Genomic DNA, 27,106 nt, shown 5'->3' with positions numbered 1-27,106 from the left:
CTCAAAGGATTGCCAACTTTTATCGGTATGAAATGACCAGATTTCGTCAATCTATCCACGATTACCTAATTAGAATACCCAATTCACCCCTCCCCCCTCTTAGGAATACACCGTTCCTCACAACCTTTTAACACTAGCTCGGATTGAGTCAATCCCTTAAAACCAGCTCAGATTGATCCATCAGCCCTTGAAACAGGCTTGGATTGAGTCGACCCCTTGAAACTAGCTCAGATTTAGCCATCCTCTCTTAAAACCGACTTGTATTAAGCCAACCCCCTAAAACTGGCTTGAATAGAGCCAAAAATTGGCTCAAGATTTAGCCAAATGAATGGAGCCAAAGCTCTTCAAAATGGCTTGATTTGAGTTTGACTTCCCAAATGGCTCGAATTGAGTTGCGATTTTAAAAATAAGTTGTGTTGAAATAAGTTTGCTTAAACGGCTCCAGGTTGAGTCAAATAACACATAAGTTGCTTAATTAGATTGAGCCAAAATCATAGGTGACCTAAAATACTCTTGAATTTCTAAATTAAATTTCTTTTATTCGAGAGTGAAATTTTGGGGGGGGGGGGGGGGGAGGAACCGATATAGACAAGATTAATAGACATATTAATTAGGGGCCGCAATCCAGAAACCACTATTACTCCATAGCATAAATGCTCTTAAATTAATCTGCAACCTCCATAAACAAAATAATGCACCCGTAAATACTTAATTAAATAAGAGCATGCCTCCTCTACTATAAAAGGGGTACTTTGAGCGGAGGAAAACATCTCATCCTCATCCACTTCTTTCTTACTATTGCAATATAAACCTGCCACGATTCCTGACTTAATCATCAAAGTGATCTCCCGAAGTACACCCGAGGTCCTCCAGGCTATTCATGTTTTACTCCTTAAAAGTGGTCACGGTTGAAGATTAATCCACAACCACATAAGCCATTTAGTTTTTGGCAGCAACAATATGTAAAATGTGGAACAAATTACCACTATAAATTTGTGATCATTACTCTTTATTATCGCCTTATTTTACACTAATTATTGTTAGTTTGTGCTTCTTGTGTTACAGGCTTATGCATTTATATATGGTTTTGATATTCACAAATTCCTCTCAAATAATACCCATAAACATACAGGGGTTAAAAATATTATCCTCCCTTTAGAAAATTACTTAATGTTACCATATCATAAACCATGACCAAAGCCCAAAATAGCACCATTCAAGATGACTAATATTTTTCTAAATGACCTCGTACTTAGTTATTTTTGAAAGCATAAATTTTAAATTTTAAATTTAATTTTATATTGAGTTAGAAAAAAAAAATTCAACATGGATAAGACAATAAGATTGTATTTCACATGATGCATCGAATTTAGATTTTCATAAATTTAGATTAAACTCAATACAATCTTGTAATGTATTTATCTAAATTCAAGATTTAGATTACAAACTTCTAATCAAATTCGCTTCAAATGTTACATAAAATGTCAAATTATCTCACATGATCAGGCTTTTAAATCTGTGGAGACTGCTGAAGTCATCATATCAATATGGAAATTCTCCAAACAGAGGGAGAATGCTTCCCTTCCAAAGGCCCCATTTTCCCAAGATGGAATGACATCCTTTGGCACACTGTAGTAGTGGAGTGGCTTTACTGAGTGGAGAAGTTCAATGTACAGTAGTATATACTTTCTTCAGCTTAAAGTGAAGTTCAAGGAGAATAAAAACATCCCACACCTTATTGCTGCATCAGCTTCTTTTGTCTCCCACTTTCACCAGTTGCTGCTCCTATTGAAGTTGGTAAAACTCCCACCATCAAATGGTAATTTTTCCAAAAAAAATGAATGACAGGTTATGACCCCTTTCAGGGTGGAGAGAGAGAGAGAGAGAGAGAGAGAGAGAGAGAGAGAGAGAGAGAGAGAGAGGAAAAAGAACTGTTTATTTCAACTGAGATACTACAAATACATTTTATCTGTTAGCAAGATGGCCCAAATACAAAGAGCAAAAGCAACTGTTCTTTATTCGATGGGATGAAAAATGATTTTCAACTTGAAGTAATATTTCTGCCGCTGTGCACTAATTTGTTGCAAGCAAAATTTACCCATTTTAAGTATGGTAATCAGACAACTACTGCCCAATAATGAAACAGAAAATGAACAGAGATAATGAAATAGAATGAACAGGGAAACATAGAAAAATTGAATAGAATTTTTGTTTTCTTCCTCGATTTTTTATTTAATACAAGCTGCTCTTTATATGCATAAAGTAGAATATTATTTGTAACAGACCACACATGGAAGCATCATAGTGTATGATAGAAAATATTCTTGTATAACAGATATTTATTCTTGAGCACGCTGAGTATCGTTGATTCACCCCTACGAGGCAAGCATGTCTGGAAGAACAGTGAGGCTCGATCTAAGTGTTGAAAATCTAAAAATAGATAAGAGCTTTGTAAATATATCAGCAAGCTGATCCTTGCTTGAGAGAAATGAAACTTGAAGAGCTTTTTCCTGAATTCGATCCCGTACAAAATGATAGTCAATATTTCAATGTTTGGTATGAGAATGCATCACAAGATTCATGGATAGTTAAGCTGCCCCCAAATTATCAGAGTAAAGAGTAGGCGGTTTGGATAAGAAAATTCCTAATTCAGATAAGAGAGATTGTAGCTGTAGTTACTCACAAGCAAGGACTTAAATTTTGGTTGAAATGTCGAAATTTCGACCGAAATTTTGAATTTCAAGGGGTCCCGAAAGGAAATTGAGAGACAAATTCGATTTTGGAAAAAATTCGACCGAAATTTTGAGTTTTTGGCAATTTTCGTTCGAAATTTTGAAAATTTTGAAAATTTCGATTGTTCTTCCGAAATTTTCTGGAAATCATGTGGAAAAAAAAAATTGGAGGGAGGGAGGAATTTCAGCGCTGTTCTAAGTATTCTCAGATTTTTTTTTTTAGTTTTCCCATGTGAATGTGCACGTTGTGTAACCCGTGAGCTTATACAGTGAAAAACAAAAATCTCGCAGAGATATTTTGCAGATCTATCATTCAACCCAATAATTCCACAGCTACCACTACACAATTTATTTGTATAAATTAACACCATGCAGCGGATACATACCTCAAACTCTCAAAGCCTTCTTCTTCTTCCATCTTCAAACTTCAAAAAAAAAAAAAAACCCTAGATTCCAAATTTTTTGCTGCCTCCTGCCTCCACCGTTGAAGTTCGAACTCTGAAAAGCCCTAGCCTTGGAATCTCCTCCTGCTCTGACCCTTCGAGCCTCTGCCTCTAACCTTCGGCTTCACCCTCCACCTCCATTGTTGTCGCACACAATCGCAGCCAGCCGCAAGAACTTCAGCCTGCAATCTTCCTTTTTGTTGAGGCTCTTGCAGAGCTGCGAGCAAGAAATCGAGAGAAGAGAGACGAAATATGAGGGACAAGAGTCCAAAGCCACTGTCGCCCCTCCCTCCACGAGCAGTAGCAGCTCCACGAAATAAAAGGGCTGCAAACTAAAGGCTAGTTTATATTTTAAATAACATGTTTTAACTTTTAAGTTTTTTTATTGAATCAAAAGCTCCCTTGCCCCCAATATATTTATAGCAATGCCCTCTTCTCCCATTTACTATTTACCCCTTAATTAGTTAATGTTACTACTTACTATTTTGCTAGTATACTAAATAATAAGTTAGTATAGTAAATAATTAGTTAATAACTAGTAAAATTAGTAACTAAATAAAATTAGAATAGTTTACTATTATTGTCTTATTATAGTATAAATTAATAAATTATTTCATTTATTTAAATATATTCATTTTAAAAATTTATTACTTAATAATAATTTTGCAATTTTAATTTAATAATTTAATATTTCTCTTAGTTATTAATTTATCTTTATTTAGCATCTAAATATTTTTATTTTAAAATTGTAGAGTAACATCCAAATAAATTTTTATTTTTTATTTTTACAATTTAGAGTAATTTAACACCTAATCAGTATAGCCTAGTAATTAAATAAATTAAAGTACTTATTAGCTTAATATAGTTTAAATTATTTCATTTATTTGACCAATTTAATCTCCATAATTTATTGGTAATTTTGTACATTATCATTAAATTTTGTAATTTTAATTTAATATTTTAATGTTTGTCTTATTTATTAATATTATATTGATAATAAAACATCTCAAAGAATTTTATTTTAAAATTGTTGACTAATTTAATACCTAATTTTTGATTCATTGTTACCTTGTAGGAAAGTAAAATCATCTACAAAAATGTCCAAAGGAAGAAAACAAGATCCAGCATGAGAACATGGATACCCGATGTCCAATGTAAAGAATGGATTTATTTGCAAATACTGCGGAATACAAATAAAGAGTAGTGGTGCAACAAGATTAAAAATGCACCTAACAAATTACAACCCTCGGCATAATATAAAATTCTGCGACAAAGTACCTCCAGAAGTTAAGCAGGAAATGAGAATTGTTTTAGAAAGAAAAACAATAGCTAAGGCCAAAAAAAAATAGAAAGAATGGATCAAATAAAAAATAAATTGCGTGGGAACTTGATGCAATCACAACAATTGATGAAGTTGATGATGTTGACGATATTGCATACCCGCCTAACATTTCTTCCTATGAAAGGTCTGCGTATCGTCAAGCATTCTATACTTCAAAATAGACGGAATGGGAAAGAGACCAATCTCGTAGGTTTGCAGGTAGCCAACAAGGAGACAGTTCAGGGGCTGGTAGTAGTGCAGGGCAACCTCCAATGAGGCGATCTCAAAGTGTGAGATAGCCAGAAATAGAGCCATATATTTCAAAGCCTTCTCAATATTACAAGTCAAATGCAACAAAACAAAAAAACTTGAAAAATTTATTCAAAGGAGGTAAAATAAAAGAAGAAATGAATAGGTCGATTTCAAAGTTTTTTATATATGATAATGTTCTACCTAAGAAAGCAAAATCACCTCATTTTAAAAACATGGTATAGGGTTGCCAATCAACTGGAACGGGAGTTGATCCACCGCACCCTATGCAATCAGAATAAAATACCTTGATTTAGAGGTAAAAGAAATGGAAGGCCAAGTAGAAGAAGTGAAGAAAAAATTGGCTACATATGGCTGCACTATAATGTATGATGGATGGACAAACCCTACAAAATTATCCATCATAAATTTCATGGTTTACTCAAAATGAAGCACAATTTTTCTAAAGTCGGTAGATGCTTCTGACAAAATAAAAGACCATGAATAGATATATTTCCTATTAAAACATGTTGTGCAAAAGGTAGGAAAGCAACATATTGTCCAAGTGGTGACCGATAATGGTAGTGCCTACTAGAAAGCAGGTCTAAAATTAATGAAAAAATTCAACTTGTATTAGACTTTTTGCGCCGCCCATTCTATTGATCTCATTTTTGAAGAGAACGAAAAAAGAGAGGCAATAAGCATAGTGATCTTGCAGGGGAGACAGATCACTAATTTTATGTATAATCATGGATGGTTGCTTGCTAAAATGAGGGAGCACTGTCAAGGGGATATTGTGTGTCCAGGGGCCACACGATTTGCTGCAAACTACATTCCACTTGATAGCATACAAAAAAAAAAAAAAAAAGTAGGTTTAAAATCTTTATTCACATCTGATGAATGGGCTGAGCATGCTCTTAGTCAAACAAAAATGAGTAGAGAAATTGAAAGTACAGTTCTTAAACATCAATTTTGGGATAGAGTGACAAAAGTTTGTAACATTTATGAGCCTATATATCCAGTATTGCGTATAGTTGATAGTTAAGTGTGGCCAACATTAGGAGTTGTGTTTAAAGCAATAAGGGTGATGAAAGAGGCCATTAAAATAGGTGCAAAGAGTGCAAAATGGATTCTCAAAGTCATCAATAATCGGTGGGAAAGAACCCTTGAACATCCTCTTCATGCAGCAGGTATAAAATATTTATAAATTTCAAGAAATTCATATATCAAAATACTTATTACATATTTATATTTTACTTTATTAGATTGGCAGCTTATTTCTTAAATCCAAAATGTCAATACAAAGAAGGTGTTGGGGAAGATCCTTATTTTCTTGATGCAATTCACAAAGTTTTTAACACCCTTGAGCCACATTCCTCGGGCTTGGATCAAATTGGAAATGAGGTATATTTTTTAAAAAATTTAAATAAAATAAGTCTTAATCCATGTTTAATTATTCAATAACAATATTTTTTCTAGATTATTATATTTAGAGATGCTAAAAGAAGCTTTGGAGAAGCAACTGCTAAAGCAGCTAGGGCAACCATGGCACCTGGTAAGTATTTATATATAAATATACAATACAAAATTACAAACTTCAAGTGCAATCTACTAAGTACTAACTTGTGTTCTTAAAACATCTTGCACAGCTGATTGGTGGATGATGTATTTATCAAGTGCTCCAATCCTAAGAAAGCTAGCATTGCTCATTTTGTCACAAACCGCATCTTCATCAACTTGTGAATGAAATTAGAGCACATTTGCCCTCATTCACACAAAGCAAAAAAATAGACTAGCCTACGCCAAACTTCAGCAACTTGTTTTTTGTTATTACAACATGAAACTTTGAATAAGAGATATAGAGGTCGAAATTAACAAAGTGGCTGAACAAGATCCCCTGGACCTTCTTGACATATTAGTTGAATTGGGTGATGAGAATGAGTATCCACTTTTTCAATGGATTAGGCCATCCCATCTTGATGAACGAGACAAAAGTCCCCATCAAAAAATGGCCAAGCATGCACAAAATGACTTTGGCATTGATGTTAATCAGGTAATGATAGAAAAAGTAATATTTAGTACTGATGATTCACAAATGAAGCTTGGATCTAGATATGGAACTTCATCCACTATTCCCTCTAGTGGTGATGATGATAATGACGACGATGATGTTGGTGGTGACGGATCTAACCCCAGCGGTAGCAGTGAGCAAGGTGGTGATGGTGAGGACTATGAAGGAAATGAAGGATGGCAAGATTATAGACCAAAAGTGGAATATACACGTCCTTCCCAACTAGAAGATGAGGGTCCACAAAGAGAAACACGTCTAGTTAATAGGCAGTACAGTTGTAGAAAAGGAAAAGGGAAGATGCATCAAATAAAAGAGGATACCTTTTCCTTTAGTATGGAATCTATAAGTATATGAACAGCGCATGACTCTAATATTTATGGTGGTTATGAATCTACACATAATAGCTTCTCACAATCTATATATGGCCAACCGTTTTCATATGCAAATGAGCAGACACAACAATATAGAAATTAGCAACCACAGGTCTATAGGTATGGACAAACAGGTCAAGAATATGGGTATGAGTATGACCAGTATGCAAATGCAAAACAATCCTATGGACATACACAACAAGTAGAACCTGCAAGAAGAAATCCTTGCACACAAAGATCTTCGGGTCGAGTAGAAACAGCCATGAACCAAATGACTATGGAGGAGTATGAACAACACATGTACACCTATACTCAATATTTTGGAAATTATATGACATGAAGTGATTATTGTAAATAATATATGTCATCTCGAAATCCTAATGATAGGGATAAGAGAGATGACTTTAAGCCACCAAGAAAGTCCATGTGGTATTAGATTATTAAATGTATAATTTTTATTGAAAATGTAGTTGTTTAAATGATAATTTGTTGCCTTAAATCTTAAAGGAATAGCTTCAAAACTTTATAATCATTTGAATGTTCTTCAGTTCATAGTTTGTTTCATGATATGCAGTTTAATATCCTACACACTAGAAACTTGTCATATATGCATTTTTTTTAATGTATTTTGATACCATATTAAGCATATCATTTATTCTAATATTTCCTAAAGTTTTATTGTAAATTTCCATCATTTACTATAAATTTCCATAATTTATTTAAATCAAAATCAAAATCGAAATTTCCATTGAAATTTCCGTAAATTGAGACCATCGAAATTTCCATCGAAATCGAAATTTAAGTCCTTGCTCATAAGTGGCATAAGCAAGAGCCTTATATTTTGCCTCCGTACTTGATCTGACGATAGTAGATTATTTCTTTAAGCTCCATCAAACCAAGTTGTTTCCATAAAAGACACAATAGCCACCAGTCGATTTTATGTCATCTAGGCACCTTGCTCAGTCTGTATAAGAGTATGCAGCTAGAAATGGAGTAGAAGATGGTCGAAGAAATAAACCATAATGAAGAGTATGTTTTAAGAAGCGTAAAATACACTTAACACTCATAGAAAGCAAAATTTGGCCTAGTAAAGAGCAAGTACTGCAAATTGCCCACTACACTTCGATATAAAGTAGGATCTGCCACAAAGGTGGAGTCAACAGCCGACAACTTAGTGGAAGGAGACATAGGGCTGCTAACTAGCTTATAGTTCAACATGTTCATCTTCTTGAGCAAATCCAAAATATATTTCCTTTGAGAAAGCATGAGTCCATTAGAATCACGGCGACATTTAAGACCCAAGAAATAATGTAAATCCCCCAAATCCTTAAGGGGAAAATTAGTGCTTAAAACAAAAATGAGGTGAGCTAAAACACTCAAATTTGAGTCAGTAAGCACTATATTGTCGACATAGACAAGGAAATATACAACCACAGATTAATGTCGATAAATATTAATGAATAGTGAGGTGTCTAATTTTGAAATAACAAAACCCAACTCTAGTAGCTGAGAGCTGAGTCGCACATACCAAGCGCGTGGAGCTTGTTTAAAGCCATATAAAGCTCTATTGAGTTTGCATACATAGTGGGGAAATTGAGGGTGTATAAACCTAGGTGGCTAAGTCATAAATGCATGTTAATCAAGAGTCCCATGAAAAAACAAAGCATTTTGGACATCCAACTAGTGAATTGGCTAACCAAAAGAGACTGCAGTGGAGAGGACTAACCTGATGGAAGTTGGCTTGATCACAGGGCTAAACGTTTCATTGTAGTCCAAGCCTTCAAGTTGAATGTAACCCTTAGCTACCACTCTCGCCTTTCTTCGTTCAATGGAATCATTGGACAGGTGCTTGGTCTTAAAAATCCATTGACAACCAAATATATTTTGATTAGAGGCAGGAGGAACTAGTGACCAAGTATTTGTGGACATAAGAGCATCAAATTCAAGCTGCATCGCAAGCCTCCATTCGAGAAATTTAGAGGCTTGACTAATAGAGGTGGGTTTCTCTGGAATAGCAGTGGAAGTGGTATGGGCGTGAGGCAAAGGCCATCAAACGATGTCATCAGTCCTTATTTTGGGGCAAGTTTTATTGGCTTTGGCTCTAGTTTGCATGGGTTGAACAGAGATGGAATGGATCTCAAAGGAGGGGGTCGCGATGGGGAAAGAGGATTCTAGAGAGTGTGATTTGAAGGGTGCCCTAGATGAGGTAATGGATGGGCTTGATGTTGGAGAGGATTTGGGTAAGACTAAAAAAAGGTGGGATCGTGGGCCAAGAGTAGGAGAATGAGTTGATAACGGAATGATAATGGGATTGGGAGATGGTTTGGGCCAAGTTGAGCTTTGGTTAGGAAAATAAGAAGACCCATGAGAATGAGATAGAGAAAGGAAGGGTAAAGGAATGTTGGATAAGTTGGGCCGAGATGGACAATCTTGAGATGGACCTGAATTAGAAGCAAAGAATGGAAATTTGTTTTCATCAAACAATACATCCCTTGAGATGTACATTCTTGCAGTAGGAATATGGAAGCACATATAGCCATGGTGAGAAGAACTATATCCAAGGAATACACACGGGAGAAAACTGAAACTCATTTTGTGATGATTATATGGTCTAAGATTAGGTCAGCATTAGCAACCAAAATTTTTTAAAAACATGTAATTTGGTTTTTGATGAAATAGAACTTCAAATGGTGATTTGTTATTTGAAGTGGGAGTAGGAAGTCAGTTAATTAAGAAAGCAGCAGTGACAAAGGCATTGGACCGGTAAGAATGAGGTTAAGAAAAATGAGCAAGAAGTGCAATACCTGTTTCCACAATATGTCTGTGTTTTCTTTCGACTGAACCATTTTGTGAGTAAGCATAGGGACAAGAAATGCGATGAAAAATATTGAAAGATTGTAACACATTATTAAGAGATCTAAATTCTCCACCCCAATTGGATTTTAATGAACGAATTTTTGTATTAAAGAGAGTTTCTACATGACACTTGAAAGATAGAAAAACTGTGACTATATCGGATTTACATTTTAATGGAAAAATCCAAGTAAACCTACTATAGTCATCAACAAAAGAAAAATAATATCTAAAACCACCATAAGAAAGCATTGGTGCAAACGTTTGAAAATATACGGTGAAGAGGAGCAGGTGATCTACAGGAGGATCTGCCATATGGTAGTTGGTGGGGTTTGGCCTTGCAACACGAGGAGCATAAACTCGAGGAGGAAGATAACTTAATAGGCAGAGACACTTGTGAAATTATTTTGTCAACTAGTTGCATGGAGGGATGACCTAGCCGAATATGCCATTGAAATGAGGAGACATGTTTACCAACATTTGCTTGAGGAGAAGGAGATGATTGTGGAAACACATACATGCCATCTTCAGTAGGGCCTTGAAGAAGAACTTGCTGGGATCGGAAATCCTTCACACAAAAAAATGAAGGGTGAAATTCAAAATACAGAGAATTATCTTCACACAATTTTCAGATAGAAATTAAATTCTTAGAAATCAAAGGGACATGATAGAGTTTTGAGAGAAGAAGATTGCCATGAGTGGAAGAGAAGGTGGAGCTGCTAGCATGATGTATGGGAAGAAAAGTATCGTCACCTACACGGACTTGTTCATCACCCTTGTACTCGGACGGATTAAGAGAAATGTTAGAAAAATCATGTGTGAAGTGATGGGTAGCAGCGAAATCAAGGTACCAGTTGGTGTTTGCAAGGGTGGGAGGTGGTTGAGTGTAATGTGGTCCTGAAGTGAAATGGGCCGAGAGGGAGGGTGGAGGAGGGGATTGAAAACTGAAATCAAACCTGTGGTAGCATGTGGTGGCTGTATGGCCTTGCTTGTGACACACTTGACAAGTGGGTCGGTTATATGCAAATAAGGGTGAGGAGGGAGGAAAACCACGACCACCATTTCTGCCACAATCACCACGCCCTCTGAAACTACTCTTGCAATGAGAGAAACCACGACCTCAAAAGGAATTGTTGCCAAATTGTTTCTGAGTGGTATTAGCAGAGAACTTAGGAGACCCCGTAAGACTAGTACTCTGATGAGTTAATCTCTCATGAGTGAGGAGATGACTATAGACTTAAGTTGGAGTGAGGGGATCACACGAGTAGTAATGGAGGTAACTATTGAATCAAAATTTGTGCCTAAGCCAGCCAAGAGAAACGTGATGAATTTAGAATATGATAAGGTTTTACCAACCATAGCAATATTATCCTGGAGGAGCTTGGCATGTCTATAGTAATCAACAATGGACTATGAACCCTTTTTTAAGGTAGTGAGTTGCAGCTGCACTTACATGATCCTAACTTGCGATTTTGCAGCAAATAAATCTTTGAGGATATCCCACACTTCAGAAAAAGAGGATGTCTCTAGAACATGTGCAATCAAAGTTTCAGAGAGAGAGGAAATGAGGACACCCATGATGGCTTGATCTTGCTGTTGCCAAGCTAGGAAAGCAGAGGTTGATTTGGAACTTTCATCGAGCTATTGGGGGGGAACAATGGAGCCATCAATATACCTGAATAAATTCTGTCCTCTGAGGCAAGGCATGATTTGTGCCTTCCACAGAAGATGGTTGTCATTGTTTAATTTTGCAGTAATCAAGTTGATGGGAAAGGGAAGCGAGATAGCAGAAGATTGAGGGGAAGAAATCGCTACAACAGGAGTTTCAGCCATGGAAAGAGGCTCTATGAGCGGCGGAGTGAAGACCGGAGAAAATGGACGTGAGTCCTAAAACTGCTCTGATACTCTCTAATGAAACAGAGAATGAACAGAAATAATGAAGCAAAGAATGAATAGGAAAATAGAGAAAAATTGAATAGAATTTTTGTTCAATTTATGTTTTCTTCTTCCTTGATTTTTTATTCAATACCGGCTGCTCTTTATATACATAAAGCAGAATATTCTTTGTAACAGACCACACATGGAAACAAAAATATTCTTGTATAACAGATATTTATTCTTTTTCCAAAAAATATTCTTGTGTAACAGATATTTATTCTTTTTCCAAAAAATATTCTTGTGTAACAGATATTTATTCTTTTTCCAAAAAATATTCTTGTGTAACATATATTTATTCTTGAGCAGGCTGAGTATTGTTGATACCCATAATTGCTGCTGCAGTGCAATCTCACTATTTGACCCTAAACCGAGTGAGAAACCACCAGTGAACAAACAGTGAGAAGGACAACAGCTGGAGCATATCCATGTTCAGTTAGTTTTGGGATTTCCATCATCAGGCGATTTGGCTGTCTCAATCTTCTCAGCCGCAGCAACAGCTGCAGATGCTGCTTTGTCCAAACCCAACTTTTGTAACTCATTCGAGAAACTGTCAACATCGGCAGCACTGATTTTGTATGGGCTGTATGCAGGGCCAGGGAATGAACCATTCATCACTTCTTCCTTGAACTCCAGAAGAGCTTTGTTGATGACGTCTCCGACATGTCCAAATTGTTTGCAGAACTTTGGTGCAACCTGCAAAACAGTAAAACAGTCTCTTCAGCAAAACTGCTCCCAGCTAGAATCATGATCAATCATCAAACTACTGTGATATTGGGATTATTACCTTGGCGTGATGCGGATGTTGGATCATTCCCACTAGATCGTGATAAACCAGCGCCTGGATTAAAATAGAGATTTCTTTAGAATAAAATTAATTGCCTGTGTGAATAATGTGGTCGGCCATTTTTGTATTAAAGTAGCAGAACAAAAAGAAGAAAAATTGAAAAAGGATTCATAAGTTAAAGCGTGGTTGACAAAATGATGGAAATAGCAAGGGTTTTACACCATGAAAAAAATTGAACCAGAAAATAAGATAAGCAAAGAATTTCCAGCATTCAACAATTGGAGAAGGGCACATAATTCGAGATCCTGTAAAATTGATATATCCAGCTTGGGACTCTGCTCTGGAGAAGTTAGAATCTGCAGATGGACGTTTAAATCATCCATGTTACAGGAACAAATTGCAATTGGTGATGGACCTAATGACAGCTTCACCGTGAACCATCAGAATGAAATTGATGATTGACGAGGTTATTGGCCAAGCAGGTCATAGTTATAGTGTTTTGTCTTTTTTGACAGAGATTACGGTGAGAAAAATAAATAGAACCCATCATACCAAGGGAAATTTAAATAGCATTAGAGAGTGTTTAGAAGCATAGATTTTGGGCCATATATTTGGATGAAACTCAATATATTTTGTACAGTATTTTTTCCAAATCCACACAAATCTAAATCCAAGGCTTGGAATCAAAGCTCTCAACTGTAGGGTAAGGAAATTGAATCGCTCTTTGGGAGGAATCTTTAGACTGATATATTTGACAATCAACACAACCTAAGCACTCTTTTGCTTGTAGCAAACTTCCATATTGGGCCCCGCACGACAAGAAAACAGGTGGAATATTGATGGAGATTATATCCATTATAACAGGACCTTCACTGTATTTCGGTTTACACATCTCAAAAGGAAACATTTCACTCTGGTTTTTTTTCCTTGGTGTGCACATGCATGTGTATGTAAATATGTGGGTAAGTAACCAAGTAACAAGCATAGTTTTAGCCTGAGCGTAGGAAGTCAGGGGCTGGTTAATATCATCACTATGTGGGTTTATGCATGTTGCTCATTTTCTCTTTCACAAAAATTGAAGACCAGTTCAGTTGTTGTGATGGCCACGGTATTCCATATCCAGAATTGATTTTTAAGAATTAAATAATTTATTCAGTATAATATTTTTAATTAAATTAAAATAAAATGACCATGTAAATTTAATATACATTTTAAAAAAATATACATAAAATTTATACAAATTTATAAAAAAATAAATAGAAGTGCTTTCAAAAAGCATTTTTACCATTTTTCAATTGTCATGTACCATAAAATTATTCTTGGAGTACTAAAAGGTCAATTTAAAAAATATAATAATTAATTTCTATTTTTATTATAATATTTTTTTATTTATATTATTTTACATTTTCGTAAATTTTTAATTGTTATTTGATTCAACGGCAAAAATAAACATGAATTCTATAGGGTTTTGTATTCATGGTTTTAAATCGCAGTAGCGGGTAGCGTAACGTAACGGTAATGGGTGTAATGGGAAGCTAGAGTAGCGAATGTTACATAACGGGAAGCGGGTGTAACAGCCATGAATTTTTTTGAAGCATGCACAACCTTGTGCATATTAGCGTACTTGCATGTTTTAAACTTTTAGCCCTTATTAAAAAGAGTTTGTGTATTTTGGATCCTTTAGTTTGTGTAACTAAGTTATCTTGTAAGGGCAACAAGTTTACATTTGTTTTAAACCACCATTGAAAGAAAAATTACATGTGTGTGTGTGTGCCATTTTTTTTTATACTTCTCATTGTTCTTATTTGTGATAAATTCTTATGTGTGCTAAATTAATTAATAAAACAAAATACATTATACACTCCATTAGTCTATTAGACACATAAGACATACGAATAATACAAATATAAAATAGTTTGAAAAAAAAGAAGCATGACGTTGAAAAATATAGAACATAAATATCACATTACTATTATTATCAAAATAAAATATTTCCTAAAAATAAAATATTTTCCTTATAAGTTAGTATTTTCAAGTTGTTAATTAATGCATTTATTGTGAGTATTTAAAGAAATAGTAAATTTTGTATCATTGTCATCCTCATTATAATCTTTTCCCCCCTCTTGCCACTAGGTATATTGAGAATGATATATGAAGGAGAGGGAAAAAATGAGAAGAGAAAGTAAAAAAATAAAATATTTTTTTGGTGTAACAGTCCTGTAGCGGTTGTGTAACGGCCGTGGTGGCCTTTACGTAATGGTCACGGTCCGTAACAGCCGCTACGGCCGTGATTTTTCTTCCCACCGATTTCGTGGTGTGTAACGGTATCAGTAACCCAAAAAACCATTACGTAACGGTCACGACCTTTATTTAAAACCATTGTTTGTATTTGATCTAGTTTTGAAAATATTAATCAAATTGCTAGTTTTCAATTTTTAATTTTTCTTTTTGTTTTTCATTTGCATAATTTTTACACTAATACCAAATGACCCCTAAACTTATGCATAGGAAAATGATTCAAGGATGAATGGCTTTTCTAGCTTCCGCCAAGAAAGATCTAAATGCTTGTCCCGAACCTTTAGACATCCTCTTTCCTTTGTTCTTCACTTTTGTTTCCTTTTTCCCCCATTTGTTGGTGTGGGTAATGGGGAATATGGGAATAATATTTACATTGCTTTTACTAATTTCACCAACTTTGTACTTCTGTCCCTTATTTCACAGAAAAAAACAGTTCAAATGGTTTGGTGCATTTAAACTCCCCCCCCCCCCCCCCCAAAAAAAAAATGTTGGGAAGTGATCCACAAGCAACAATCGCATAAGCAATATTACGCAACGAATATACGAGACCAGATTTACGTGGTTTGGTCCACTATGACCTACGTCCACTAGAGAGCACAAAATCCACTATAACTACCGGGAGAATTATACAAGAAGGAGGAGGCTACTGCCCTCAACTCCTCTCTCACTCTCTCTACAAGGATTCACTCTGCCTCACACACAACACACCACACCTCTTTGCAACACACAGCTCTCTGCACTCTCACAATATAGCTCTCTGTACGCACACAACACAACTCTTTGCTGCACACACACAACCACACAACTCACACATATATATACACATATGGGAGGGGGAGGAAGTCAACAAGGCAGCTGCAATTCAACATGGTAGGCAGTTGTTTGGTGGAGGGCTGCTGGTCTTCCCAGCAATATCAACATAAGCTGCAGGGTGGTGCGGCTACCAAACCCATACGAGCCACACCCTAACAATCTCTACCTTGGTGAGTATCAACTCCCAATTTTACAGCTCCACCTTGATACGAACTTGATCAAGACAAGTCTTCATAACTTGGTTTAAACATCTGAACCATGCAAAGAGTACCGCCTTCTTCATCGGCAAACCGAACTCGTCTGTTCGTTTCTGATGACGTACCGCTATCATCATTTGAGATCAGACCACCAACCACTGTGGTTCCCATCAATTGATACAGTCCACGAGACTCCTTCCCAGTAAATATCATTGAGTCACGTCGGGTCACCTCCATAGCTCCACCTACGACAGAGATTTGGCAACCCTTAGAATCCAACCGATTAAGGGAGATCAAATTTCTTCGCATCCTTGGAACGAAGTTTACGTCATCCAAAATACATACCGCTCCAACAGGCGTTTTCAGCTTCACAGATCAAATCCCTCTGACATCGCATGAAGACACATCAACGAGTGATATCGTACCGCGAACTTCTTTGAAAGAATGAAAAAATTCTTTTTTAAAACAAACATGAACTGAACTCCCAGAGTCCAAAACTCATCCATCATCGTTTGGACTGCCATGAGCATTCATGTTCTTTCTCATCAATTTCCGACACTCTCTCTTCATATGGTCGTGCGTCTTGCAATATGGACACTGCACATTTCTTCGATTTTGTCGATGTAAGCTGCTCGTAGTTACAAGGACGTCATCATTACCATGCCATGCGGCATGCTCCGATACATTGACACCATCCCGTATCTTCTTTTCTTCTTCATATCTTTTTCAATCTTCACAGTCCCTCTTGAAGTGCCCATTTTAATCACACCAGCAACATACTACCTCACTCGTATCTAGTCCTCTTGATTTTGAACACCAATGTTTACCTCCGAGCTTTCGATCTTTACTTCCTTGTCTCTCACTATTAGCTACCAAAACTTGCTCACGAGACGTCACAATCGGCTTTCTTAATGTTTCAGAATCTTGAAGTGATACCATCACATCATCCAACTTCAAGGTATCCCTCCCCACGAGCAATGCAGTTACCAAACCATCAAATGAAACTGGTAGAGATGACAATAGTAGAAATGCCTTATCCTCCTCATCAATTTTTATGTCGAGGCTCAACAACTGGGTCAAAATCTTGTTGTAATCATTTATGTGATCAAAAAGACTACTTCCCTCGTTCATTTGATATAGTTTCTTCTTCAGAAACAATTTATTGGTAAGGGACTTCGACATATACCTTTGCTCCAATTTTTTCCAGAGCTCCATTGGTGAGGTTTCATATAACACCGAATATTTAACTTCATTTTCCAGACACAATCGGATTGTGCTAACTATTTTGATCTCCAATTCGGTCCAATCATCATCTTTGAAATCATCCGACTTCTTCCCGATCAACGGCTTGATCAAACCTTGATGAACCAAAATATCCTTCACCGTGCTCTGCCATAAACTGAAGTTGTTCCGCCCATCAAACTTCTCCACCTTAAACTTTGAAGTGTCAACACCTACCATTCTATTCTGAACCTCACAAAATGGACACCGCCAATGGCTCCAAAATGGCCGATCCCTGACGGAGTTATTGGCCACTAACGCCATTACTGACGCTGTCTAATGACGTGGCGCTGTGGTCCCCACCTACTGACATGTCCTAGGGCCCACTTGCTGACGTGGCACGGGCCCACTGCTGACGTGGCGCCGAGGCCCACCAGCTGACGCATCTGTGGATCCCAATTGCTGACGTGGCTGTTGACTGTACAGCTGACTCAGCGCTGACATGGCCTGATGGTGTGGCTAACACTTGCTAACGCAGCACTGACTCAACGTTTACGTAGCCGCTGACGTCAGCATCTTCAACCTCCGAACGTGCGCTGGACTTTCACCGGCACATGGGCGCGCGTGATGCTCTTTCTTGATCAGATGTCAGCGCGTGAGAGTGCGTGGCAACGCGGTTTTTCCGCCGATGGCGCGTGTGAGTGCGTGCATTGTTGTCCAAGCTCCGTTTGAGCTCCTGTTACCACCGTTGGCTTCGTCTCGACAAGAGGAATGTTTTGGTGATCTCAAAATCGAGTTTCGAGCTACTGGGCAGAGGCTCAAACCTGGGAATTTTTCTTCGATCTATCGATTTTGCTCCAACCTAACTCTGATACCATATGTTGGGAAATGATCCTTGAGCAACAATCGCATAAGCAAAATTACGCAACCAATATACGAGACCAGATTTACGTGGTTCAGTCCACTGTGACCTACGTCCACGGGAGAGCACAAAATCCACTATAACCGCCGAGAGAATTATACAAGGAGAAGGAGGAGGCTACTGCCCTCAACTCCTCTCTCACTCTCTCTACAAGGATTCACTCTGCGTCACACACAACACACCACACCTCTTTGCAACACACAGCTCTCTGCACGCACACAACACAGCCCTCTACTGCACACACACAACCACACAACTTTCACATATATATACACATATGGGAGGGGGAGGAAGTCAAACAAGGCAGCTGCAATTCAACAGGGTAGGCAGCTGTTTGGTGGAGAGCTGTTGGTCTTCTCAGCAATATCAACATAAGCTGCTGGGTGGTGCAGCTGCCAAACCCATATGAGCCACACTCTAACACCCAACACACCATGATTCCATCACAAAAGTTAAAAGAAAACACATACAAAAAAGAACAGCAACTTGACATCACAAAAAATCTGGTTGTGCCCCCTTCTGACTGAAAGAGGAAATTAAGGTTTCCATGAAAATGAGAGTGAAATTGGATAGGCAATCAAGTTCAAGCATATACGATCAACCTCAAAATGCTCCAATTAACTTCTATTAGAAAGCATGGGACATTAGCTTCTTTTGGGGCATTCTTATAGCAGAATAGGATACAAACATTTAAGTAAATGTTCTACAAAAGTTCATGAGTTAAGCCTATACGAATGTTGTTCTTCCAAGAAATTAGTTGGAAACACAACTTGACAAATACTTATTAGAATAGGGAAGGAACGGGAACTTAATTTTTTTTTTGGAAAAAACGAATAGGAAGAATGCTGTCTATTGCGGGCTTTATAAGTCCCATAAAAAAGATGCTCCTAGAGCCTGAAGGCTGCATAACAAGAGAATCATAACCCAATCCATGCTTAACCTTAATGACTCAGAATCATAGAACAAGGCTGCAACAGTTTAACATCATTTAAGCTGTTGACAGTCCCAAGTAGGAAAGAATCATCATTGGTTCAGACAACATGTTCACTCGGAGACCAACTGCAGGTCATGAATTTCATAGAGGTACTACTAGGACATGATTTTCACAACATTCCTCAATGAACCACCAAGCTACTGAAGAACCCAGTCCAACTTTTTGGATTGGAGCTAATCACTGTTACACCATTCTTCTAGCCACTCACTAACAGGCAGTAATTTGGGTACTTCTCAAAGAAAAACTACAATGTGTAGAATCCATAAAAATAACAAAAATAAATAAACAACTAGACCTTATTCAATGAACCACTGAGCATGAACTCTTGCAACAATACAAGGCCGTCCCTGGGCCACATGCTCTCTGCCATGCGAGGATAGGGGAGGGTCTTCACAGTGTTGCAGCCTTACCCCTACTTTTTATGCAGAGAGGCTGTTTCCTTGGATTCGAACCCGTGATCTATCGGTCACAAAGGAGCAATCTTAACAATATAACAATGCAAAATTCAAGAACACAACGGCAGTAGCACTACGTATAGAATCCATAAAAATAACAATATAAAACTAAAAAATTATGGCTTATTTACATCATAAATATATAAAAGCACTTCTTGTAAATATATAATCATTCATACAGCTATCAATCCAAAATATAATGAAATTCAAATCAACAATATTCACCTATTCCCGTTAGAAAGAACAGAGAGAACTAAATACACTAACCTGTCCACTGCAGAAAGGCCCAGCTCCGATGCCAATGGTGGGGATTTGAATAGCAGAAGTCACAGCAGCAGCCACAGCTGGAGGCACACATTCCAGTAAAACAGAGAAACATCCAGCTTCTTGCAATGCTAGTGCAGTCTCCACAACCTGCACAGGGCAAACCAATTCAATTGAACAAGAAGGTGAAGCAAGCAAAGATATAGATGCTTGTGCCTCTATCTGGAAAGAGAGAGAGAGACCTTGACAGCACTAGCAACATTTTTCCCCTGAGGTCTAAATCCCCCAAGAACACTAATAGCCTGAGGAGTAAGTCCCACATGCCCCATGACTGCAACACCAGCATCAAAAATAGCTTTTGCTGCCGTGATTCTTGAAAGCGAACCTCCTTCCAATTTTATTGCATCCATTCCTCCTTCCTTCAGAAACCTAATCGCAGTATCAACTGCCTGCTCAAAATCCAAACTGCAACACATCAACCACCGTTGAACATTTAAACCCGAACTCGAATCAGTAAGATCAAAACTAGAAAATCTTAATTGAACAGGCATGAATGTCTAAAGTATTCTAAGAATTTAAAAAGAATTTGGGAATGATTCGTACAATTGAATATTCTGCCAAAGAGCAGAGCAAAAGGGTCTAACACATCCTTTATCAAAAGTAGCAAATTGGAAAAAAAATAAAAATAAAAATAAAATGGTCACGATCCACATTAAAATCGGGGAAAAAAAAAATTGTCGTGAACAATTATAAATATTTGAACAATACCTGCTGAGAGCTTGACTCGTAGGTGCCGAACGGAAGATCGCCGACGAGGAGGGGGTTATTGGTGCCGCGGGCGACGGCGCGGCAATGAATGAGCATCTCGTCGAGGGTAATGGGGAGAGTGGTGTCGTGGCCGTGGACGACCATCGCGGCGGAGTCTCCGACAACGCAGATGTGGATGCCGGCGGTGTCGAGGTGGACCGCGGAGGGGTAGTCGTAGGCGGTGACGACGGCGATGGGCTGGCCCCTGCGGTACATCTGCCTGAGGTGGGTGAGGGTCACTCGCTGAGATGGGTTCTGGGGCTTGGGTCCACCGTAGACAGTGTTTTGAGGGAGATTGCTCATGCACTTGAGGTGGGTCAGGAGTGAGGCGCGTCGGATCATGCGAGAAGCATTTGATGAGAGGGTGGAGTAGAAGACCATTTCTGAGGAGGGCTGAGGGTTCGCGAATACTGATTTTGTGACCAATGCTTGAATAAACTAAAAAATGAATGGATTGGAGTCGGTGAGGAAGCTGTTTTTGCTGCCCCACCCGCAAAGGAATGAATGAACGAAGCAAATGACATGGCTGCTTCACTGCTTTGGAGTAAGAAAATTTTATTCAAACGCTGCTTTAATATTTTGAGTTTTTTTTTGTTCCCCCGAATATAATATTATTTTAATTAAACTTATTTTAAAAATTCTATTTCCCAAATTTATGCCCTTAAAAAAAGAAAAAAACACTAGTTTACTCCACATTTTTTTAACAAAAGACATTGAATCATCCAACGTTTCTTAATATAAACATAAAAGCACAAGTGACGCATGGTCATTAAAAGATACTATACCAAATAACGTTTTTTACTGAGTTATATTTCATCTTCTTTTTCCTCTTTCTCTGTGTTCGAAGAGGAGAATCGAGAGCAAAGAGGGAGGCGATACAAAGTCAACTTTTTTGACGGTGGGATTTTGCAGGTGACCGCTGTGATTCAGATTGTATAATACAAATGTTCTGCCTACGAAGTGCAAGTAAATGTTGGGAGAGCATTATAAAAGGAACAAAAATGAGATATATTCTCTCACATTCAACGTTGTTAAAAATCCTAATTTTTTGTAATATGAAATTTGAGTTGAAATTCTAAAAAGTTTGTATTAGTTTGAAATAGAAATGGTATTTTTGTATATTAAATTAGTTCATATTAAAGTCAATTTAGTGATTTGAAACATTATTGTGGAACTCTCAAATTCAGGTTAGCGGTTTTTTTTTTTTTTTTTCATGTTTGAACTTTTCCTTTATAAATGATGAATGAATGTTAAATTTTGTTTTACCAAAGGATAAATGCATATTAAATTTTTGAATGCATATGAAATTTTTCATTGTATGTAAATTTTATTTTCCATTTGTGTGCACATTAAATATAGTTTTAATTTTGAAGTAAGAAGGTTTGAATGAGAAGTTTTATGTGAGTGTTTTTATTAAATTTCATGATTATTTGAATGTTTAATTTGCAGTGTGTAAATTGTTGAGGTTAGAGTTGCATTTAATCTTATGTTTATAAGAATCTACAAATAATGAATGTGAAATTGCTATTATCAATTTGGATAGTTATTAAAATTAGCTTGAATTTTGAAGTCATGTGGTTTATATTGAAATTTTTTATTATTAGAGTTTTTATCTAATTTCATAATTATTTATATGAATATGTAATGAATTAGTGTGTAAATTTTATTACTAGGGTTTTATTTTCCTTATGTTATTTGGACAAAATACAAAAAATAAATGAAATCCAAAGGTCTTGTAGAGACATAGAAAATTGAATTAATGAGAAAGTAAAAGAAAAGAAGGTTTTTGGTTCGGTGTAGGCCAAACCGTCAATGGTTTGGTGGGAGACCAGAAAAACCATCGACAGTTTTGTATTTATTGTCGATCAGTTACAGGTAAAACGGTAAAAAGGGTGGGTTAAAGACCCAAACCGTCGATAATTTTGTGACGGGTGCAGAAAACTGTAGACGGTTTTGTCTACAACAATGATTTTAAAGGGGGCTGCGAGCTTCATTTGTTTTAAACAAACAAAAACAAATCTCTCTCTCTCTCTCTCTCTCTCTCTCTCTCTCTCTCTCTCTCGGAACCCTATGACACCCTTTCCCTTCTCTCTATGATTTCGCTCTGATTATAGCTCAAATTGACGATCAAAAGCTACCACGAAATCCTAGGAGCGATCCTTAGAGTTTTAATTGGAGCAGATTTTCAATTTAGGGATTTCAGACACCACTCCAAAGTCGAGGTAAGGATGTTAAATGTTAGTATTTAATTGATTTAATGAAGTGTTATGACTTGGAGATGTTTTTAATGATAACAATTCTTGAGTTGATGTTGTTTGAATTGGGGAAATGTGAATTTCAGGGTTTTGAGTTTCAAAAGTTGTAGGGTGTGGATTTAGGGTTGTTTGTAGGCCTCTTAGTAAGTCAGGTAAGGGGATAGATTAAGTCAAGTATTTTCAATAAATTAATTATTGAATATACAGTATTTGATTCAGAAAGGTATATATATGAATTAGTATAGTTTTTGAGAATACTGATGTTAAACTGATGAAATTTTGAAAATAGATTTAATATTATTTTGTCAGCAAAATATGTTTTCTCGGGCTAGATAATATATTATAGAGTAGTAATTACTCGTGTGTGGTATGAGTATAAATTTTACTGTAAATAATGGTATGTCAAAATATTTTATGAATTCACGGTATAAGCATGAATTGATGACAGTTTTTAGAAAAAAAAAATTATAAACAGTACATAAATTATATTTTCAGTATATTATGATATTCAGTCGGCGTAGATGTTGTGATTAGATATTTATAACATATATTCAAAAATATTATTATTATGACAGATTTTACACAAAATCATGAAACAATATTATTATTGTTATTAATGAAATATATTATACTGTAACAGAACCCTGATGGACTAAGTACATTATAAGCACGATATTGTAACTAACTAGCCAGATCAGACAGTGTAACCCCTATGTGCCGACCTAAGAAGCGTTGCGAAGAGCAGGATGGGCGGACTAGGTTGGTGATAGCTGATAGTGCAACCACACTATTTAGAAAGTGTTGGGTCAGAGGCCGATTAGCCCCGAAGTGTTGTAGAGAGCAGGATACCCATTGTGTGCTAACCCGAGAAGTGTTGTAGAGAGTAAGATGGGCGGACTAGGTTGGGTGGGCAATCGTACATAGTTATGTCATGTTTGACTTAGCCTGGTAAGTCAGCCATGGTTAAGTCCAGCCCTCGGGCCACACAACTAGAATCATGCGGGGTTAATTTAAGAAGCCTTCCATCTAGGGTATAATTTCAGTAATATACAGATATAGTAGATGATATATATAGAAATTTAGTATGATACAGTATGTTATGTTGATTTATGATTTATTCAGATTTATATAAAACAGTTTTACTTGACTTGTCAAATGCAGTTAAACTATGTACAAATTTTCCTTACCTATTAGATACAGTTTATCACGAACAATATATGTTTATAACACAATAATACTCATGTGTGTCACACACTGATTTTAGTTTATCTCCCTTACTAAGAGGTATTTCACCCCAACAATACAAACATTTCAGGAAACTCAGACAGGCGAGCGGAGTGATCTCTGAGATAGAGGAGGCTGCTAGTGCTACCCTAACTGAACGGTAAGTAGTTGGGTTGAGATCAGGAAGGATTTTTGGGATATGACCCTAGGATATTTATGACCCTTTTTGGGATGTATATGTGTACTTTTGGTTACAGTAAAACTTTGGTATTGTATATAAGGTTGAATAAATCATGGTTTTTACTGCATAGTTATCATGTATGTATGGACAGGTATATCCCCGGTTTCCTTTGCGGTCCGAGTTGATTTATTTTATGTTTTATGGTATCATAGTTATTATTATTATTATTATTATTATTATTATTATTATTATGTGGAAAAAAAATATAGCATGGTGATTCTTTCTTACATTGTCTAATGAAGAAATTTGAAAAAGAGGGGGGATGACTGATGAGGGGCTACAAATACTTGGAGAACATTAGCTTAGCCTCAACTAAATAAATATGGATTATTATTATTTTTATTATTTTTTTCCTTGTTGTTATTATTAAGAACCCTATTAAGTGACACAACAATGCATATTATAATATGGTTAGCCCTCCAAGAATAAAACGTATATATTATTATGGTGATGGCTAAGTCTAAATATGACAAAATGGGTTTTGAGGATGGAGGAAGGGAATCCTTGTTTGTCCTACCAACTTTATTTGTCTTATCTAGGCTTAAGAGTTAGAATGAGATGGTCAATGCTTTCCAACCAACCCCTCCAATCCCCAAGGTTTGCTAAATAAAGAAATGAGGGGAGGAGGAGGACATAGTCTAAGTAAAGAATCATATGATCATATGGTGGAAGTACATTTTAATTGCTTACTTGGTTGTCATTGACACAAACCCTATTGCTACACCTATAGCCATGCACCACACGCACTCCAAGTATTACATGTGTGTTTTTTATGACTCCATTTTTTTTGTAGTAATTATAAAAGAATTAAGAGATAAAATTTATTTTAATTTCTATTTTAGTATTTATTATAAATAGCTTTTAAAAATTATAAATGTAGTTTAGAATAATTACGATTAGTTCCATAAATAGTTTGGAATAATTATGAGTAGTTAGAGAATAAATTTAATATAATTAAAAGAGCATTTTGAAATATTATGAATAATTATAGGAGCATTTTGAGATAATTGTGGTTAGGTATAGGAATAAATTTGAAATTTGTGAAAAAAAAAAAAAAGGTAATTTATTTTGTTATATACCTTTTATACTTCTTGTAACGCCTCAGAAAATAATATGCATGGAAGTAAAAAAATAAAAAATAAAAAATAAAAAATAAAAAGTTAATTAATTAATTAATTAATAATTTTTATTAATTTAATATTATAATATAATATAATAGTATAATAATATAATATAATATATTATAATAATAATATTAATAATAATCTCTTCTGAAGCTTCTTTGTTTAGGATATTGTAATTTTACAATCTCAGGAACTCCCTGCACATCTCTATTCTCTCTCTCTCTCACCTTTCATTCTCACCTCACCTCTCATTCTCACCTCATTTTCTCGGCGAATACTCGATCGATTGAAGAACAGAAAATACCATTGGGTTTCATTTTCTGCCATCAACCACCATTTCTGCCACAATCACCACACCCTCTGAAACTGCTCTTGCCATGAGAGAAACCACGACCTCAGGACGAATTGTTGCCAGATTGTTTCTGAGTGGTATTAGCAGAGAACTTAGGAGACCCTGTAAGACTAGTGCTCTGATGAGTTAATCTCTCATAAGTGAGGAGATGACTGTAGACTTAAGCTGGAGTGAGGGAATCCACACGAGTAGTAATGGAGGTAATTACTAAATCAAAATCTGTGCCTAAGCCAGCCAAGAGAAATGTGATAAATTTAGAAGATGATAAGGTTTTACCAACCATAGCAAGAGTATCTTGGAGGAGCTTGGCACGTTTATAGTAATCAACAATAGAGTATGAACCCTTTTTTAGGGTAGTGAGCTGCAGCTGCACTTACATGATCCTAACTTGCGATTTTGCAGCAAATAAATCTTTGAGGATATCCCATACTTCACAAGAAGAGGATGTCCCTAGAACGTGCAATCAAAGTTTCAGAGAGAGAGAGAGGAAATGAGGACACTCATGATGGCTTGATCTGTTGCCAAGCTAGGAAAGCAGAGGTTGGTTTGGAACTTTCATCGAGCTGTTGGGGGGGAACAATGGAGCCATCAATATGCCTGAATAAATTATGTCCTCTAAGGCAAGGCATGATTTGTGCCTTCCACAGAAGATAGTTGTCATTGTTTAATTTTACACTAATCAAGTTGATGGGAAAGGGAAGAGAAATAGAAGAAGATTGAGTGTAAGAAATCGCTGCAACAGGAGTTTCAGCCATGGAAATAGGCTCTGTGAGCGGCGGAGTGAAGACCTGAGAAAATGGACGTGAGTCCTAAAACTGCTCTGATACTCTAATGCAACAGAGAATGAACAGAAATAATGAAGCAAAGAATGAATAGGAAAATAGAGAAAAATTGAATAGAATTTTTGTTTTCTTCTCCCTTGATTTTTTATTCAATACAGGCTACTCTTTATATACGTAAAGTAGAATATTCTTTGTAACAGACCACACATGGAAACAAAAAATATTCTTGTATAACAGATATTTATTCTTGAGTTTCCAAAAAATATCTTGTGTAACAGATATTTATTCTTGAGCAGGCGTATTGTTGATACCCATAATTGCTGTTGCAGTGCAATCTCACAATTTGACCCTAAACCAGGTGAGAAACCACCAGTGAACAAACAGTGAGCAGGACA

At 36.5% G+C, this 27,106-nt stretch overlaps 1 protein-coding gene across 1 annotated transcript; it reads right to left on the bottom strand.

Annotated features, from left to right (window-relative positions):
- Positions 1 to 12,123: 12,123 nt before the first annotated feature.
- On the bottom strand, positions 12,124 to 21,248 carry LOC131165996 (3-methyl-2-oxobutanoate hydroxymethyltransferase 1, mitochondrial-like). Its single transcript, XM_058124203.1, has 5 exons — positions 20,695 to 21,248; positions 20,169 to 20,375; positions 19,930 to 20,076; positions 12,763 to 12,816; positions 12,124 to 12,671 (listed from the first exon to the last, which is right to left on the bottom strand). Exons 1-5 carry the CDS (start codon positions 21,112 to 21,114, stop codon positions 12,408 to 12,410), a joined length of 1,092 nt encoding a protein of 363 aa, XP_057980186.1. The 5' UTR covers positions 21,115 to 21,248; the 3' UTR covers positions 12,124 to 12,407.
- Positions 21,249 to 27,106: the final 5,858 nt, after the last annotated feature.

This window comes from Malania oleifera, chromosome 10 (assembly GCF_029873635.1).
Source record: "Malania oleifera isolate guangnan ecotype guangnan chromosome 10, ASM2987363v1, whole genome shotgun sequence".
In the NCBI taxonomy this organism is placed as follows: Eukaryota; Viridiplantae; Streptophyta; class Magnoliopsida; order Santalales; family Ximeniaceae; genus Malania; species Malania oleifera.
The sequence above is the reverse complement of the archived record's forward strand: the minus strand, read 5'-3'. Positions and strand labels throughout refer to the sequence as shown.